At 43.6% G+C, this 20518-nt stretch overlaps 1 protein-coding gene across 1 annotated transcript in view; it reads right to left on the bottom strand.

Annotated features, from left to right (window-relative positions):
• The window catches only part of LOC149431424 (glucagon receptor-like), a 147080-nt gene that overhangs the window by 12127 nt on the left and 114435 nt on the right, over positions 1-20518 (bottom strand). The window contains exons 9-10 of the mRNA XM_089665617.1: positions 16640-16709; positions 10435-10523 (exon numbers count right to left, since the gene is read on the bottom strand). Of these exons, the coding sequence (XP_089521743.1) occupies positions 10435-10523; positions 16640-16709 (159 nt within the window). The remainder of the gene's footprint in view (positions 1-10434; positions 10524-16639; positions 16710-20518) is intronic.

Raw genomic sequence — 20518 nt, 5'->3', positions numbered from 1 at the left:
TCTGGACAGAAGGCTGGAGCTGCTGAAGTTAACTTTTCATATTAATAAGCTAGTGATTGGTTGCCAGGACCGCCCTGCGCCCTAGCAACCAGTTACCTGCTGGTCAACTTGAAAAGTTAACTCTGGCAGTTCCCGCCCCCCATCCAGAGCTGTCCTGCTTCCTGCTCTCTCTCTTTGTATCTGTATCGACAGCAGAGGCTGGGCGGAATAACTCATAAATGATGTAACTGCAGCAGTCCAGATTGGACAGTGATCCGTTCTGGATCTGGACCGTGGTCCACCATTTAATGAATCCTGCTCTAGATCAATGGTGGTTAACTTTCTCAATATGGGGGGAGGTAAGGGGGTCTAATGTTCAGCCCCCTACATTACCAAAGGTCAAAACATAAATTCAGTGACTATTCATCATCAGAGACAGTAGACACCAAACAGGAAATTAGTCAAAGGCTCTTACCATGATACGTCAAGAGATGGTCAGAGAATGTAGACATCAAACAATAGATGGTCAGAGACTGTGGACATATTACAGGGGATGGTCAGAGATTGAAGACATAACACAAGAGATGGTCATAAACTGCAGATATGAAACAGGAGATGGTTAGAGATTGAAGACATAATACAAGAAATGGCCAGAGACTGCAGATATGCTGCAGGAGACTGTCAGAGACTGTGACCATGCTACAGGAATTGCTGGAGATGTGGGACATGCTTCAAGAGACAGGCATAGACTACTGACTTATTATATGAGGCTCAGCGGTGTATTTAGGTTTTGTGCTGCCCTAGGCAACACAAAAACTGTGTGCCCCCCTTCCCCAATAAGAGAGTTGAGTGTGTGAGTATGTATATATATATATACATTTCTCTCTCCTCTCTCTTTCTCTATTCTCTCCCCCCCCTACTAGCACATATTCTCCTAGCAAATACCACCATCCCCTTCCCAAAATCCCCATTGCACTTCCTAGAAAAAGTGGAAAGGAAAGAGCCGGGAGGAGTTGAGCTGTGTTGTGTGCTGTGGGCTCTCCCTCCTGTCATCCATGCAGCATATGAGACAGGATCACTGATAGATCACACACAATCTCTATGATTACCGCCCCCTACCTCCACCAAGGGCTGTTCATCTCCGGGCTGCATGGACAACAGGAGGGAGAGCCCAGAGAACACAACACAGTACACCTCCTCCTGGCTCTGTCCTCTCCGCCACTTCTCTCCCTGCTCCAGGCTTTTCCCTGGTCCCAGCTCTGAGTGTGGGTGGGGGAAGGAGCTCAGTGGCCACTCAGGAACACCAGGGCACCCCCTCGATTTGGCCAGGTTTGTCTCTCCCTTCTGCTGTCTGGGCCCCCTACCGGAGTACCGGCGTTACCCCTGAGATGGTGGCCCTGCATGGCTCAGTCCGCCGCTGCTCACCGGGTCCCTTCTTCCAGGGAACGGTATCGCCCCCCTCTAAAAATTGCTGCCCTAGGCAAACACCTTGTTTGCCTAATGGTAAATACACCGCTGATGAGGCTGCTAGAAACCATTGCTATACAGTGCATCCAAAAAGTATTCCTAGCACCTAATGTTTGCCACATTTTGTTATGTTACAGCCTTATTCCAAAATGCATTAAATTCATTTTTTTCCTCCACATTCTACAAACAATACCCCATAATTACAACGTGAAAGAATTTCGTTTTGAAATCTTTGCAATTTATTAAAAATAGAAAACAAAAAAAAACCCCATGTACACAAGTATTCCCAGCCTTTGCTCAATTCTTTGTTGAAGCCCCTTTAGCACCAATTACAGCCTGAAGTCATTTGGAGTATGATGCTACAAGCTTAGCACACTAATTTTTGGGCGATTTCTCCCATTCTTCTTTGCAGGACCTGTCCAGCTCCATCAGGTCGGATGGGGAGCGTTGGTGCACAGTCATTTTCAAATCTCTCCAGAGATGTTCAATCGGGTTTAAGTCTGGGCTCTGGTTGGGCCACTCCAGGACATTCACAGAGTTGGCCTGTAGCCAATACTTTGTTATGTGGGCTGTGTGCTTAGGGTCTTTGTCCTGTTGAAAGATGAACCGTCGCCCCTGTCTAAGGTCCAGAGCGCTCTAGAACAGGTTTTCATAAAGGAAGTCTCTGTGCATTACTGCCTTCATCTTTCCTTTTATCCTGACTAGTCTCCCAGTTCCTGCCACTGAAAAACATTCCCACAGCATGATGCTGCCACCATGCTTCTTTGTAGGGATGGTATTGGCCAGGTGGTGAGCGGTGCCTGGTTTCCTCCAGACATGATACTTGGCATTCAGGCCAGAGAGTTCAAACTCAGTTTCATCAGACCAGAGAGTTTTGATTCTCAAGGTCTGAGAGTCCCTCAGGTTCCTTTTAGCAAACTCCAGGTGGGCTGCCATTTGCCTTTTACTGAGGAGTGGCTTCCATCTGGTCACTCTACCATACAGACCTGACTGCTGGAATGATGCAGAGATGGTTATTTTTCTATAAGGTTCTCCTCTCTTCACAGAGAAACAATTGAGCTCTTACAGAGTGACCATCGGGTGCTTGGTTACCTCCCTGGCTAAGGCCCTTCTCCCTTGATTGCTCATTTTTCCCGATGGCCCACTCTAGGAAGATTCCTGGTGGTTCCAAATGCCTTCCATTTATGGATGATGGAGGCCACTGTGCTCATTGGGACCTTCAATGGTGCAGACATTTTTCTGAACCCTTCCCCAGATCTGTGCCTTCATACAATCTTGTCTGGGAGGTCTACGGCAATTCCTTGGACTTCATGGCTTGGTATGTGCTCTGACATGCACTGTTTATGCCTTTCCTGATCGTGTCCAATCAACTGAATTTCCCAGGGGTGGACTCCAATCAAGTTGTGGAAACATCTCAAGGATGATCAGTGGGAACAGGATGCACCAGAGCTTAATTTTGAGTGTCATGGCAAAGGCTGGGAATATGTATGTGGTTTTTTTTTTCGTTTTTTATTTTTAATAAAATTGCAAAGATTTCAAATGAACTTCTTTCATGTTGTCATTATGGGGTATTGTTCATATAATGTTCATGAAAAAAAATGAATTTAATCCATTTTGGAATAAGGCTGTAACATAACAAAATGTGGCAAAAGGTAAGCGCTGTGAATACTTTCTGGATGCACTGTAATAGAGCAACAGAGAAACACATAGTATCTGCTGCAGAAAAAGTGCCAAAGGGTCATATGAGGCCCTAAGGCCACAGGTTGGGCACTAGGGCTCTAGACCAAAGCTTCAGGTAGGCCACCTTGGACAGCAGTATTTTTTTCAATAAAAGCTGAACTCAAGTCAATACAAAAATAGTAGCTTATTAAAACAGAAGAATAAAATACTGTATATTAAAGAATATGTAAACCCAATATTTCATATTCCTGATATGTGCCTGCTGTACCATGTTCTTGTATGAAAAAGTATCCTGTTCTCTTTGTATTGCTTCCTTTGTGTGAAATCCCTGGTGTTCCTGCCAGTCCCTCTGCTTTTGTATTAAAAATTGACCACGCTAAACTGGAGAGCACACTGTGCTACTCATTCGCACGGGGGGGGGGGGCAGAATCTGGGGAGCCCCTTGCTAAAGAGGGCTTCCAGATTCCAATAAGTCCTTCCTGCTTACCCCCAAAGCACCTCCCCCATGTTGCAGGCATGTGGCCTGGTATGGTTTAGGAGGAGGGGAGGGTGACACTCTCTCGTCCCCCCATTTCTTGACCTGGCAGGCTGCCTGCTCACATAAGCATCTAGAATGGATTTTGGGGGGACACCAAGCTGTGTTTTTTTCTTTTTTTAAATTTGGTGTGAGGTTCCCCTTTCAAGTCCGGACACTTTCACTCCCTTCCTGTCCCGGCCAATTTTCAGCTTTCAGCGCTGTCACACTTTGAATGACAATTGCACAGTCATGCAACACTGTACCCATATGAATTTTTTAACATTTTTTTGAGACAGATAAAACTTTATTTTGGTGGTATTTATTCACCACTGGGATTTTTATTTTTTTGCTATATAAATGAATCAAACCAAACATTAAAAAAAAAAAAAGTGTTTCTTATAAAATTTTGCAAATAAATAATCTTTCTTCATAAGTCTTGGCCAAAATGTATTTATCTTTTTAGTAAAAAAAAAAAGAAAAACCCAAAATTAGTTTAACCAAAAACTATGATTTTTCAAAAATGTTTTTAACATTTCTATTTTTTTTATATTATTATTTATGTTTTTTTTAACATACTATCACAATAGTGACACTGTACTACTTGTGGGGGGTGATGAAGATTTTCTTTTTTTTTTGTTTTACACTGATTGCTTTTACACCCATAAAGGCTGTAAAAGCAATCATTTCTCCTCTCTGGCTGCATTCCTGCAGCCATTGAGAAATACTGTGTGAGCTGTGATTGGTCACAGCTTGTCATATGGTACAAGGCTGTAGTGAATAGCCTTCTACCATGTGATCTCTGTGATCATTCACAGATTTCACAAGTGGTAAGCAATGATATCAGGAAGTGACATCTTGCTTACTACTATGAATCTGGACCTCACATAGAGGTCCCGTACAGCGATCCTCTGGACACAGCGGGCACTGGATCACGGTGCTGCGCTCTACGCACGTACAGGCAGGGAATGTGGGAGGACGTTTATAAACGGCAATTCGCTCCTGCCGTCAGGGCTCCGGGTATGACCAGAGGTATGTGAACTGACGCAGGGAAACGCAGGCTTCAGATATGTTATAAACAATATAATTTATTAATACTAACAATACAAAATGCAGTGCAATACTAAAACATAAACAAAGTGCAAACAAACCAAACCACCCACAGATAACAATACATACAATGCAAGTGTAGTCAGGCAGGCCGGGTCAATAACAATCGGGCAGAACAGGAGGAGCAGGCAGAGAGTAGTCAGGTCACGAGCCGGGTACAGCAACTAACGGGCAGGTAGGTACAGGGGGTCAGGCAGAGAATGGTCGGGGTCACAAGCCAGGGATCAAACAGGAGAAGTCAGCAGAGGTCAGGATCAGGCAGGGTTGGCAACGAGTCAGTCAGACAGGAACAGGAATGCAGGTAACAAGATACAGGGGCCCATGGAAAAACACAAACCAAGGCCCAGACTGCAGGTCTGGCCATCCCTTAAATACACCTCCGTAATCAGCTTCAGGTGTTTGGCTGACTGCAGGGTTGAGTCTCTGATTGCTGAGAGCACCCGCTGGCCAGCCCTGGTACTGCAGCCCTCAAGGCAGGTGAGTCCCACCATTACTGGCAAGTCCATTCCTGACACCTGCGCTGCTCCCATCCAGCCGTTTATGTACATGGGCCGGATGGGAAGTGGTTAAAACCCATACCAGACTCAAAGGGCTTGGTATGGATTGGGGGGGGGACCACACACTGTCTTTTTCCGGAATTTTATCTGGCAATAGATTTGTTTATGCTCAGCTGTCAGGGGAGAGCCCCACTAATGACTCCGGTTGTTTACTGGTTGTTAAGGACACTGGCGGCCGCACACTTCTTGACAACCAGCTAAAGTCACACAAAGCAAAAAATGCATAAAAAAAAAACTGCAAAAAACAAATAAAAACAGGTGTAAAAAAAAAATAAAAACTGCAAAAATGCACCCAAAAAAAGCATCAACCGCAATCTGCATAGATGTGAACCTGGCCTTAATTTGCACTGAATCTGCACTCAGGCTGCACTGAACATATGTGAAGAGGCATTAATAGAAAGCAATGTTATTTCACATGTCATACAAATTAGATGCGGCTCAAAATACACCCACCAGCCAATTTATTAGATAAACCTTACTAGTGCCAAGAAAATCCCCCCCACACTATGACACCACCACCAGCCTGAGCCGTTGATTCAAGGCAGGATGGATCCATGCTTTCATGTTGTTTTCTCCAAATTCTGACCCTACCCTCTGAATGTCGCAGCTGAAATCGAATGTCCGTTCTCCTCTGACATCAACAAGGCATTTTCCTCCACACAACTGGGTATTTTCTCTTTTTCAGACAATTCTCTGTAAACCCTAGAGGTGGTTGTGTGTGAAAATCCTAGTAGATCAGGAGGTTTTGAAATACTCAAAGCAGCCCGCCTGGCACCAACAAGCATGTCATGTTCAACGTCACTTCAATCCCCTTTCTTCCCCATTCTGATGCTCAGTTTGAGCTTCAGCAAGCTGTCTTCACCATGTCTAGATGCCTAAATACATTGAGTCTCTGCCATGTGATTGGCTGGTTAGCAATTTGTTGTACCAAGCAATTGAACAAGTGGACCTAATAAAGTGGCAGGTGAGTATGTAAATGGATTTTACTGGCTGGATCACCAGACCAAAATAGAAGACAGAGCATTTGTTGTGGCTGTATTATGTATGTGCCTTTTTTATGTTGTTTCTCTTTTCAATAAAAATATAGTAAAAGAAAATAAAAGAAATAAAGCTAAAAAAGAAAACAAATGCATCCATCAAATCTATGGAATGGTAAGGTGCAACATCGTAACGGTTTGATTTGGGTTTTATACTGCTTTAGTATTCTTTCACGTGAACAGAAATAAAAGTCTAGGTTTTTACATTTAAAAAAAAGGGTTTTCTTTTTGTTGGCCTGTACATTGTTGATCCTTTCAAAGTGATATTAGCTAATTGCTAAAATAAAGAATACGCATATTTGTCGTAGGTGTATTCATATTCCAGCCATCACGCTGGTGGAGACGCTGTTTTCACAAGGATCTGCCAAGGATGGATTCTGCTGCTGGCACACCACGTATAATTAATGCATTACATATGCTGCTGGCACACCACATTGATGTATACAGGAGCAAAGGGCAAGTTTTTTTTTCTTATTTTGGACTGACAAACAACAAGATGGCACAGAAATACATACAATTAACACATTACGTATAGCAGTTGGAGAGGGTTTACCATGGCCTAAATGTGTGTTTGTTCCATCTGTCATTTATGTACTAATTTACATTCACTCTGCATTTTCATTTAAGGTCCAGCTATACCGCGTATTGACAGTTAAAACCTAAGTTTACCTACAAAAAACCCCAAAATCAGCACAAGAGACATTACTTACATTCAGTGTGATGTGTCCCTTGTACTTCTGTTTTCTAGTTTGCTGCAGCAGGGTTTAAAGTCTATGTGACCCCTCACCATGGAAAACAACCCATTCAGTTTAAAATAGAAATGAAAGGCAAAAAACATTTGTGTATAGATATAAAAAAAAATTATATATTCCTTTTTTTGTTTTTTACATATATGCGCATTGGATGCGGTTTGAACTGCATTCAATTGGCATGACATGTGAAAAAAACATTTCTTGCTATGGTGCCTGTTCACTTATGTCCGGTGCAATGACTGTGGATTCAGTTCGGATTGAAAAAGAGTCATCAACGATTTCTGAGCAGTGCGGTCAGGTTCAGGTGCAGATTGCAGTCTATTGACTTCTATGGGAACCATTCCTAAACCGCACGTCATCATTTGTGAACAGGATAAAACCCTGACCTGCACAACTGCTGTGTCAATTAGTTGTGAAGCCTCAGCTTCAATCTGCACGCACATGTGTGAATCCAGCCTTACACCCCGGTCACACCGATCAGAGTTTGAAATCAAGCAACTTCCAGTGAAGTCGTGCGATTTCAGAGTCGGATGGTATTCTGACTTGAGGTGCGACTTGTAAGACATCTGCGGCTTGCAAGACACAGATGTCTATGCTAGTCGCACCCAAAATAGTACATGCACTACTTTAGAAACTGATGTGGCTCCGACCAAGTCGGAATCGCACCAATATGACCAATGTAATTGCGGACAATACGGTGCGACTTGCCATTTGATTTGCAAGTCGCATGGCATAGCAAATCACATGCCAAGCCACACCTGGTGCGACAGGGGCCTTGGTGATCACATACCCTCTGTTCTCAGCTGTATGAGTAGCTCAGCAATCTGGGGGAGAAAAAACAGCAGTACACTGATCTTCCCAGTGAATGGTTATGTGAGGGGTGGGGGGCATACCAGGAAAAGTATAATCATTCGCTGAGTTCTCATCACAGCCAGAAAACTGACCAAGTTGTGCTCTCATGCCTAGAGTGGTCAGTTTTTAATAGAAAAGCAGAGGGACTGGCAGGAACACCAGGGATTTCACACAGAGGAAGCAAGAGAACAGGATACATTTTCATACAAGAACATGGTACAGCAGGCACATATCAGGAACATGAAATGTTGGGTTTACATATTCTTTCATATACAGTATTTTATTCTTCTGTTTTAATGGGCTACTATTTTTGTATTGACTTGAGTTCTGCTTTTAATAAGAATGAAACAAATACTGATGTCCAAGGTGGCCTACCTGAAGCTTTGGTTTAGAGCCCTGGTGCCCAACCTGTGGCCTTAGGGCCTCATATGACCCTTTGGCACTTTTTGTGCAGCAGATACTAATATGTACATTGTACAGCAGGCACATACCAAGAATACGAAATGTTGGGTTTACATATTTTTTAATAGAGAAGATGTCACAGGCACTTATTAGGAGTGCCGACTATGCTCACCCTTTCTGTCTAGCGCCACCATTCATAGAAGCTTAGTACTTACTAAATCACTGACTTGGAACAAACATGTAACAAGTACTAGCACTTTAATCCAGGTTGTATGTTTGTGCCTATGTCTCTAGCCTTACCCCAAACTCTTAAGAGACACTATATTGCCCAAAGTATTGGGCCCGCCCTTCAAATCACTTAATTCAGGTGTTCCAATCCCCTCCATGGACACAGGTGTATAAAATCAAGCCCCGAGGCATGCAGACTGCTTCTACAAACATTTGTGAAAGAATGGGTCGCTCTCAGTAGCTCAGTGACACCAAGCGTGGTCCCGTGATAGGTTGCCACCTGTGCAATAAGTCCATCCGTGACATTTCCTGGCTACTAAATATTCCACGCTCAACTGTTAGTGGGATTATAACAAAGTGGAAGCAACTGGGAACAGCAGCACCAAGTGGTAGGCCACGTAAAATGACAGAGCGGGATCAGCGCATGCTGAAGTTCACAGTGCGCAGAAGTCCCCAACTGTCTGCAGAGTCAATAGCTAAAGACTTCCAAACTTGGTGTGGCCTTCAGATCAGCACAACAGTGCGTATAGAGCTTCATGGAATTTCTCTGGCAATCCGATGGATTTGGAGGTTGCCATGAGAATGGTACTTGCCTGAAGGCATTATGCCAAGTGTAAAGTTTGGTGAAGGGGGGGGGGGATTCCGGTGTGGGGTTGTTCTTCAGGGGTTGGGTTTGGCCCCCTAGTTACAGTGAAGGGAACTCTTAAAGTGTCAGCATACCAAGACATTTTGGACAATTTCATGCTCCCAACTTTGTGGGAAGAGTTTGGGGATGGCCCCTTCTTGTTCCAACATGACTGCGCACCAGTGCACAAAGCAAGGTCCATAAAGACATGAATGAGTGAGTTGTAGGTGGAGGAACTTGACTGGCCTGCACAGAGTCCTGACCTTTGGGATGAATTAGAGCGGAGACTGTGAGCCAGGCCTCCTCCCCCGATATCAGTGCCTGACCTGAAAAATGTGCTTCTGGAAGAATGGTCCAACCTTCCCATAGACACCCTCCTAAACCTTGTGGACGGCCTTCCCAGAAGAGCTGAAGCTGTTATAGCTGCAAAGGACGGGCCAACTCAATATTGAACCCTACAGACTAAGACTGGTAGGCCATTAAAGATCATGTGTGTGGAAAGGCAGGCGGCCCAATATAGTGTTATACACACACACACACACGCTCAATTTTCCCTCCACATTGCCATTATACAAATGTAGCCCTGGCTCAGAAAGATCTGCTGCCGCCTCTTTCCTCCTGAAATATACCAAGTCACTTCCTGAGCCTAATAGCTATATATCTGCAGTGTTAGATCTAAGGCACTGTTGACTCTGACTGCTAACCTCAGATTTGGAGTTGGATGGTTCATGGTTCTCCTTGCTGGAGAGGAAGCTGTACCTGAAAACCTGCAGTGCAAGGATCTCCTTGCTTCTACTTCATTCTGTGCTTTGTCTTCTTTTGGAGAGCACATGCAAAGACATAATATTTTGTTATGTCCATACTTCAACAAGTAAGGTTTGTACATTACTGGAAACTATGGGCAACTCATTGTCTTGCAGATATAATGAAACTGCTATGGTTCCTAAGCCCTGGTTCACACCAATGCAACTTGTAATGCAACTTGCCATTTCGAAGTCCCATAACAAGTCCCATTCAGTGTATGTCTATGGCCCCGTTCTAATAGCTGCAACTCAAGCTGCAGCGAGTTTAAAAAAAAGGCTCTTGCATTGTGCAACTTACATTGAGCTGTATGACTGAAGTCATCTGAAGTGGCAGCAAGTCACACAGAACAGTCAGAGGTTAAAGTCGCACAACATTAAAGTTGCATTGGTGAAGACAGGGCCTAAGGGAATAAGCTGATATGTCTCACCTTAGATTGTAGTCAACACGTCTTCTCTGAGCGTGTCTCAGTTTTGAAGATATCATCTTCAGGATCCTTAAAAAGATCAGAAGGTTGACCTGAAAAGGAAACAGAAAATCTTAACACATGGCAATATTAAAAATGCACTATTAAAGCACATTGTCCATTTCACTGCACAGTCACCACTGTAAAAGAGTAACGTGCCTCCATTATGTATGCTGATGAAACACTGTACACGTCTCTATAGTCAAGATTAGACTCCACTCTCCATAGTTATCTTAGGTGTTGGGTCCGCTCATCTTAACCAAAACAGTTATACCAGATACATGAACAATGCACGCCGAGATGTAAAAGTGTCCTAATCCTTTATTAAAATAGCTCTAAATTGAAAGTTCAGTTCAAAGCGTTTCACACAAGTCACAGTGCTATATATTACATACGCACACCTCAAAAACATTAAAGGAACACTTTGAAAACTCATCAGATCTCAATGGGGAGAAGTCTCCTGCTGGATCTCTATACTGTCATGGATGGGGTAATGTGTTCGGAACATAAAGATGCCCCATTGTTTGATGGAAATGAAAATGATCGACCTACAGAGGACTGAATTCAAAGGACACTCCAAACATCAAAGTGAAAAAATGATGCAGCAGGCTAGTCCAGTTGGCTGAAATGTTATTGCAGCAACTCAGAAGGGTCTTCAGTAGTTTGTTTTGCCCCCATATGCTTGTATGCATGCCTGACAACATTGGGGCATGCTCCTAATGAGACCATGGGTGGTGTCCTGGGGGATATCCTCCCAGATCTGGACCAGGGCATCACTGAGTTCCTGGGCAGTCTGAGGTGCAACCTGGCGGCGTTGGAAGGACCGAAAGATGACATCCCAGAGGTGTTCTATTGGATTTAGGTCAGGTGAGCGTGGGGGCCATTCAATGGTATCAATTCCTTCATCTTCCATGAACTGCCTGTATACTCTCGCCACATGAGGCTGGGCATTGTCGTGCACCAGGAGGAACTCAGGACCCACTTCCACAGGAGGAACCCAGCACCCACTGCACCAGGAGGAACCCAGGACCCACTGCACCAGTGTAGGGTCTGACAATGGGTCCAAGGATTTCATCCCCATACCTAAGGGCAGTCAGGGTGCCATGGTCTAGCCTGTAGAGGTCTGTGGGTTCCTCCATGGATATGCCTCCCCAGACCATCACTGACCCACCACCAAAACGGTCATGCTGAACCATGTTACAGGCAGCAGAACGTTCTCCATGGCTTCTCCAGACCCTTTCACATCTGTCACATGTGCTCAGGGTGAACCTGCTCACATCTGTGAAAAGCACAGGGTGCCAGTGGTGGACCTGCCAATTCTGGTGTTCAATGGCAAATGCCAATCCAGCTCTATGGTGCCAGGCAGTGAGAACAGGGCCCACTAGAGGACGTCGGGCCCTCAGGCCACCCTCATGAAGTCTGTTTCTGATTGTTTGGTCAGAGACATTCACACCAGTGGCCTGTTGCATACATACACACACACATACTTATATCACATAGGAAATTTAATTATGTAATTAATTCTGTTTAAAATTATACTAAAATATGATTTTGATACAAAAGCATGTCAGTTATTTACAAATTAAACTAAGGCTTTTCTTTTTTAATGTGACAAAATCTGTATTTAAACCCAAAAGAAAACATTCATTATATTGCAGCTTACCAATTCTTGGATGTGATAGCTGCATTACTTTTCTTTTTTAGACTTTCTTCTATTTTCATCTGGTGATCTGCCCATTAAATCTGTTGGTTTTCAAAACAAGTTCTCTTCCAGATGTATCAGTTATAGAGATGAGACAAACCATTTACCACTGGCAGGGGTGCTTATAATGATCAGCTTTTATTTGTTCATCTAAAATATTTAAACTCAAAAGAAATAAACAGTTTGCTGTAACTAATTATAAGTGTGACCTGGAGTTTGGCTTCAATGTGTAAGTGTGTTTAAATCTGCTAGTACATCCAACACTCTCTCCCCTCCCTCCCAGACTGACAATGCTGGTCTCTGCTGTACCCCCTGTGCTCCTTCATCCAGAGAGTAGTCACTCTATTACAGGATGTGTGTTACTGGTCAGATCACCAGGTGAAACGGGAAAAGCCTTAAAAAAAAAAAAGAAGAAGAAAAAAGAAAGAAAAAAATGAATGCATCCACCACCACATCTAAGGATTGATATGCTGCAATATTTATCATTTTTGGTTTTGGGTTTAACTGCTTCCTGCCCAGCCTATAGCAGAATGACGGCTGAGCAGGAGCTTTCCCATCCTGGGTGGACATGTGGACATCATAAAACGTCTTCCCAGAAGCGTGCTTCCTTTGTGCTCTAGCGGCTCTGCTGCAGCTCGATTTATCCACCAGACACAGTGGATGACATCATTGTACTGGGCCAGCCAGTACAATCGCAGCAAACACATGACAGTTTTACACAATGAACTGCTTTCATTCATAGCCATTCATTGTGTACTATTGTGATGATCTTTGTGATTGGTCACAGTGATCACATGGTACATACAGGGCCAATCACATTGCAACTGTACAATGTGATAGCTGTGACCAATCACAGCTGTCACAATAGTACACCCTATGAATGAATGAATGCCATTCAAAAAATAATTGCTTATAACAGTGATCAACACTGTTATAAGCAATCAGTGTACAAAAAAAAAAATCCTGATCACCTCCTCAGAATAGTACAGTGTCACTATGGTAACACTGCACCTCTCTGGTAACAGTTTGTAAAAAAAACTGTAAAATAAAAAAAAGAAAAAGAAAAACATTATTATTGTTATTAATATTTTTTGTTTCCTTCTGTCACCGGTCAGTATCCCTGATCACCGCCGCACCAGTCAAGCCGCGATCCTGCTGTGTGCTGAGATGCATAGGGGTGCCATTCAGAAAGAGCCCCACGTGTTTCGGAAGAGCAGCGTGATGCGGCTGCATATGGTTGCGGGTGTGGGAACAGGTGCGATTCTTGCACCCACAACCATCCTGCAGCCTGAGGGCAAAGGTGAACCCAGCGTTAAAGTGTGACAGTTGTCCAGTATTGAGGAGGTTAATTCCACATTCATGACAACCTGCTGCAATAAGTATCATTGTACGGAATGTTTCCTCCCAAGTGTTCTTATGGCCATGGCTCCTTTCATCTCTTTGATTTTTCTCTATCATCCATAACCTCTCTATCCTTACTCATAGAAATATTTAAAGTTCTATTCATAATATGTATCGTCTTTATAACCTCTTTCTTTATATTGCTGCCATAGTTTATCTGCAGAGGTTTTAAGAGGCTGCAAATCAACAACGACATTGTTTTATATAAAGAGGTTATATGGAAGATATTTTTTAATAAGAGTTGATAGGAATTTATGATAGAAAAGAATCAAAGAGATAAAGAACATTGACCAGCCAATACAGGGGGAAAATAATGATTTGATCCCCTGCAGATTTTATAAGTTTGCCCACTTACAAAGAAATGAGGGGTCTATAATTTTTATCATAGATCTATTTTAAACGACAGACAGCATATCAACCAAAAATCCAGAAGAAACATGATACGAATGTTATAAATTGAATTGCAGTTCAGTGAGTAAAATAATTATTTGATCCCCAAGCAAACCATGACTTAGTACTTGGTGGAGAAACAATTGCTGATAAGCACAGAGGTGAGACGTTTCTTGTAGTTGGTTACCAGGTTGGCACACATCTCAGGAGGGATTTTGGTCCACTCTTCTTTATAGATCTTCTCTAAATCCTTACGTTTTTTTGGCTGTTAAATAGTCCCACTACAAAAAATATTGGTGAGCAGAATGAAACTGAAAGTCCTTAATCCAAAACCCTTGACCAGTGTTCACACCCGTTTGTGCTAGAATCACATACCGCACTCACCAGATATTGGTGAAGAAAATGCCTTATATATGGGCTCAGGAATCCTAGATCCCCTCAACTCAGCCTCCAAACACCAGGTCAAGATGGAAATCCCCCAATGCAGGTAAAGATGTATGCCTCAGAATCCCAAACTGTAGTTTTAATCAGCCTCCAACCTCCAGGACCACCAAAGATCACTCGCCATAGGAAGATGATTGGTACAGAGGAAAAAATGTATATAGTGTAATACTGCAAGACTCAAACAGGATGAATGCAAATACCATTAAATAGTTTTAATCAGCCTCCCATTTTTTTGGGGGTAATATATATTTAGGAAGATATATAATTTTATTTCTTGTTTTTCATTTAAATTGTAGTTTTAAATTGTGGTTATTTGTAATGAGCATTGTTGTTATCGAGTGAGGCTTAATAATAATGATATTTTTTGCATTACTAGTAAATTAGTAGATGTCATCTTGGAATTTCATTCGACGTATGTGATAAGTATTTTAAAAGGATCCCGCATAAGAAATAGCTGACAGCTGAATCGTTTTGTTAATGGTATCTGACCAATCCGGTATAAAGGGGAGGATCTCAAACTTACTATATTAAGGGTGAGGACCGGAATATCGTTGTCTTTGAAAACGCCCTGGAGGTGGGGCAAAACGCGTTGGCTCATTTCCAGCTTCGCCGTCCAACGTACCATGTCACTTCCAGTAAGTGGAGTGCACGCCAGCGTGCGGCGCTCTCAGGGGCCATCTTGCTAGAGGGCGGATTCTAACATGCTGTCATTTATCGCTGACTGTGAGATCTTTACCCTGGTGATGTGGCGGTTTGGCTCCAGATAAATAATAAATGCTGATTACATTCTTTTAAGATGGGAGTGGTTTGGTATTTGCATTCATCCTGTTTGAGTCTTGCAGTATTACACTATATACATTTTTTCCTCTGTACCAATCATCTTCCTATGGCGAGTGATCTTTGGTGGTCCTGGAGGTTGGAGGCTGATTAAAACTACAGTTTGGGATTCTGAGGCATACATCTTTACCTGCATTGGGGGATTTCCATCTTGACCTGGTGTTTGGAGGCTGAGTTGAGGGGATCTAGGATTCCTGAGCCCATATATAAGGCATTTTCTTCACCAATATCTGGTGAGTGCGGTATGTGATTCTAGCACAAACGGGTGTGAACACTGGTCAAGGGTTTTGGATTAAGGACTTTCAGTTTCATTCTACTCACCAATATTTTTTGGAGTGGGACTATTTAACAGCCAAGAAAACTTAAGGATTTAGAGAAGATCTATAAAGAAGAGTGGACCAAAATCCCTCCTGAGATGTGTGCCAACCTGGTAACCAACTACAAGAAACATCTCACCTCTGTGCTTATCAACAACAGTTTCTCCACCAAGTACTAAGTCATGGTTTGCTCGGGAATCAAATACTTATTTTACTCACTGAACTGCAACTCAATTGATAACATTCGTATCACGTGTGTCTTTTTTTATTTTCAGTTGATATGCTGTCTCTGTCGTTTAAAATAGATCTATGATAAAAATTATAGACCCCTCATTTCTTTGTAAGTGGGAAAACTTACAAAATCTGCAGGGGTTTAAATCATTATTTTCCCACTGTATGTGTCACTGAACATCGTGAGAATATAAAAAGAATCATACAAGGTACTTTGTATTTTGATTCTGTTTATTCTGAAATTGTGAAAATTGGTGAGAACATTGTAGGAAAAAGAGCCCCCATTAGGTATGTACTTATCCCCTAGTAAGGCTTTTAAAAAGAAACAGTACCTGGCTAATCCTAAACTCACACCTAAGTGTTTTCTGCAGCATTTTGCAGAAACACAGTGCAGTCATTTAACATGATTTCCTATGGGATATGTTCACACCTGTGCGTTTTCACCTAGTTTGTTTTCTGGAAAGGTCGGCAATTAAATTAAAAAATAGTACATTAGATTTGTGGAGTACAATGGTTGAAGAGCATATCTAGTAAATGTGACCAACACGAAAAAGAGGATGTCACCATTCAACTGACACGTTGCTTAGGTAGTGTAAGTGTATGTAGCCTCAGCCAATACCACTCCAGCCACACTGGAGCCTCATTGGCTGAGGCCACATACACTTATACTACCTAAGCACCAGGTCGGTTGAGTGGCGACGTATCCTCTCTTTCATGTTGGACCCAAATTTCGGAATGGTACATTGAGGGAGATGCTTGCTCCCTCAACTATATGACCAGCAAGGAAATCTTTCACCTTTCTGCCTGGAGCGGTACTACAAGTCTCATGCATATCTGACCAACTCACCACAGAAGCCAGCAGGATGGGGCTGTGGATTATCCACCAATATTCCATGTTGCCATTAAAGGCCCAACATCTGGAAAAGAAACAGTTCAACCAGTTAGAGAATTTTGATAAACTGGTGGCCTATGATCCAGCTTATAATGGTGGTTTTTGGTGTGCAGAATAATGGTAATTAATGGCTTAATAGTGACCTATGCATGAGGGCTAGCTATGGAATATGGTGCATGATGTAAAAATGGCATATCATTTCTGATCCAACAGTTGCCTATAGTCCAATGGTGGTCTTTGAGCGGACAGTGGTCTATGAATTATGGTCTAATAGTGGCCTGTGGTTTATGGTCTGATGATGACCTGTGGGTTATGGTCTTCTGGTGACAAACAGTCTATGTTCTGCTAGTGCACAAGTCAGAATAGAAAAAGGTCCGGCAACAAGGAAGTTAAAAATCTGTGGAATCTTTATTAAGCATTCATCAAGACATAAAAGGGGAATCCAATACAGAGCAAGTTTGATATGTTTCAACCCCTTCCTGGGTCTTAGTCATGACGGTGCCCTATAATCTATGTATCAAGGGTCATGTCACACCAGAATCTTTATAGAAGAGATTTGGGACCAATACACATCTTTATGTTGATTTTTCCTTGCTACAATACTTTCCTGACACCAACATGGCAGCATACATGTGACATATCTCCACCCCTATATCCACCCACAGCACCTGTGTATATCTATAAAAGACTGACTGAGAGCAACCTCCCCCGTTCTCCTTTTTGTCCTCAAGATCTCCACATGCAAGACTGTGATATTGCATTAAGTCCCTACCTGCCGACTGAGTCGGAGTCCGCCTAGATTCAGCCTCTCCCAGGCAGAGTCCTGCATCTTAGGTTGCTGAATGCACCAACAAGGTGGGGAGTCCCTTCTGGTGTTCTTTTGGGGCTGAGGAGTTCTCTAACAAGAGACGTCAGAGCCTCATGTGCTGCATCTGAGCTGGTGTTTGTTAGCTTCAGTCCATGCTCTGTGTGTTTCTCTGCACACCTGAGCATAATCATGGTGCTGGAGTTAGTGCTGCCTGTTTCTTTTCTCCCACAGGTTCATGCTATCCCTTTTTGTCTTCCTCCCTTGCCTCTACGTTCATTAGATTTTGTCATTTTTTCCTTTGTGATAGTGATTTGAGGGTTTTTCTTTTGTCAGCAGTTTTTCTTTCACTTGTGGCCTGTGCGTGTACACGATCCGGTCCAGGGTTTGTGGCTATTTCTGGTCTCATGGCTGGCTATGGCATCCATACATACACTGTGCAGAGGGCCTCTTGTGGCGACCACCTTTAAGGCGTGTCCAGCCTTACGCATGTGCAAGGTGGGTTTGTACTGGAAACCTCTTCTGTTTTCCCTTGCTTATGCTGCAGATGAATGAGGAGAGGGAGATGATTCTGGCACATGTCTATGATCTGTTTGCTTCTATCTCTGAGTCTTTCATTTTACTTTCTGCGCAGGGCTGACATCCTTGCTCCAACATGAGCCTTCTGCCACATAACCAAGACCTCCAAGTGCTCAGGTAGGGACCATCAGTGTGGGAAGTAAGAAGAGGCAAAAGAGGGCCTTTCTATGAGCGTGGCCTTCATCTTCTAGTACAACCCAGCTCACGCTTGCTTAGAGGGCCAGTTCACACTGCATGCTATTCAGTTGCTTTTTTTTCTGCATCAGCAATGCTCAGAAAGTAGGTTACATGGTTGTCCATGTCATAGTTCACATCAGTCCTTGCGGTTCCAGCTGTAGAAAAAGAAGTAGAACAGGCTGCATTTTTTTCTGCACAGAACTGTACTACAATGCGGTGGAACACACCAAAAGCACACTGGACCGCACGTGTCCCTATTTCAATTGAAGCAATAGAGAGAGGGGAAAAAATGCACTAATACATAAAAACGCACTGGGATGAATCAAAAATGCACCGGAATGTGGCAAAAACGCATAAAAAATGTGTATGCAAAAATGCATCCGGAACACATCTGGACTGCGTTTCTATAGTGTGAACCAGCCCTAAGGTCAAGCTAAAATAGTGTTGCCATGGCATGACGAGTCCAGTGGCTCTTCCAGCCACGCGGGTCTCACCCAGGATGCACACAAGTTCCCAGTGAGTGTTGGCATGTCTGCTTCCCTGAGCTCTAAGGGTGACAAAGCAGAGTGCTGAGCCTGTAGAGGGGACCTAATACCAGACTAACATGTCTGATATTGCCACTGAAACCTCTCTAAGGACAAAGGAGGTTGGGAGTCAGCAAGTCATGGTCCTTCATGGACAAATAGTTAATGATCCTCTGAGTTCTCCAACCACTTATGCCAGCAGACTCCAGGCACAACGTCAAGGATGTAGCCCTGCAGAGCAGTACAGGGTACCACAGCCCTCCTTACCAAGGAGGCCCCAAGCCCATCATAGCCATCTTTAATCCTGGCTCTGGAGGCACCTTTATCCAAGGCATTCACTTTTGCCTTGCACCTGGCTTCACCAGACATAGAAAAAGGTCAATCATCCTCCTTGAAAAGGCTAAGCAGGGTTCAAGTGCCTCTTGGGTCCATTCATTCATTAGGGTAGCAGGCCCAGAACAGGATGACCCAGATGACTGCCTTTCGAAGTCAGAACATCACGTTTTCAAGGCACAGCCTTCCACTCTCCCCAGTGAATAGAAGGATGAAGAGGTTGTTTCAAGAGGAGTGGCAATAGTGGCATGAAGTTTTTCATTAGTAAGCAGCTGCAAAATTATACCCTATCCAGGAGGAAACCGCCACTTCTATGTTGAAGATAATGGCATGGCCACATGCTAACATACTTAACGTGTATTGCAGTAACACATTACAGCATTGCACTCCACTGCAAAGATGTGGACAATACTAAACTACCTGTTTAATGCCCTATGAAAAGTGACTACATGGGATCACTTTTCAGAGGAGCAGCTATGTTATCTGCACATGCAAACGAGCCCTAATGCTCATGTTTGACAAGCCGCTCTGTATACCAATCAGCATCCCTACGCTAAGCACTATTTCAAGAGCTGTCAATGGTTAGTTTGGCCTTCCTCTTCATAGGAGGTCAAGGCTCAGGTGAGTTCTCTCGGCTAGTTTGACCCACGTTACATTTCAAGACTCAAGACTATTTCACCAAAATGAGAAACTTCAAGAGCTGGTGTAAGAGTGTACAAAGGCACCTTTCTGAAGGAAGAACAGCCATGGTCCATTTTGTTCCTTTCAACCCCTAATACAGGGCTAATAGAGACCACGTCCAGCACTCACCTCCCGCTGTGTGGCTATGTCCAAAGCAGGGCCCACAGGAGGAGTGGCAGTGATGCTTCCTGAAGACAAGCAGGAAGCACCGCTGACACAGGGACACCTCCTCGGCCGGCCGCTGCACTGAAGACACTGTGACAGGTCTGTAGTAGCAGTGGATGGGGCTGTCTCTTTGCTGGACTGGGCTGTCTCTTTGCTGGACTGGGCTGTCACTTTGCTGGACTGGGCTGTCTCTTTGCCCAGTTGAGTCCAGCAAAGAGACATCCCAATCCAGCAAAGAGACAGCCCAGTCAATGAAGGGACATCCCCATCCAGCAAAAAGACATCCCTGTCCAGCAAAGAGACATCCCTTCTTAGCCATATGAAGATGTCTCTTTGGTGGATTGGGTCATCTTTTTGAATATATAGGGGGCACTGTGATTAGATCTCTAGGGGCACTGTAATGTAAAGGGACACTGTGATATAAAGGGGACTGCGCTGTTAAGGGGCACTGTAATTTATATCACAGTGCCCCTTTATATTCCAGTGTGGAGGACCGACTCCGTGAATATTCCATCACCAACTGCTCCCGTGAATGCCCTTGCACCCCCCCCCCCCCCGTGAAATTGTCTG

This window comes from Staurois parvus, unplaced genomic scaffold (genome assembly GCF_062004578.1).
Source record: "Staurois parvus isolate SC_StPar_1 unplaced genomic scaffold, SC_StPar_1.0 ptg002268l, whole genome shotgun sequence".
In the NCBI taxonomy this organism is placed as follows: Eukaryota; Metazoa; Chordata; class Amphibia; order Anura; family Ranidae; genus Staurois; species Staurois parvus.
This window is presented reverse-complemented; position numbering and strand designations above follow the sequence as displayed.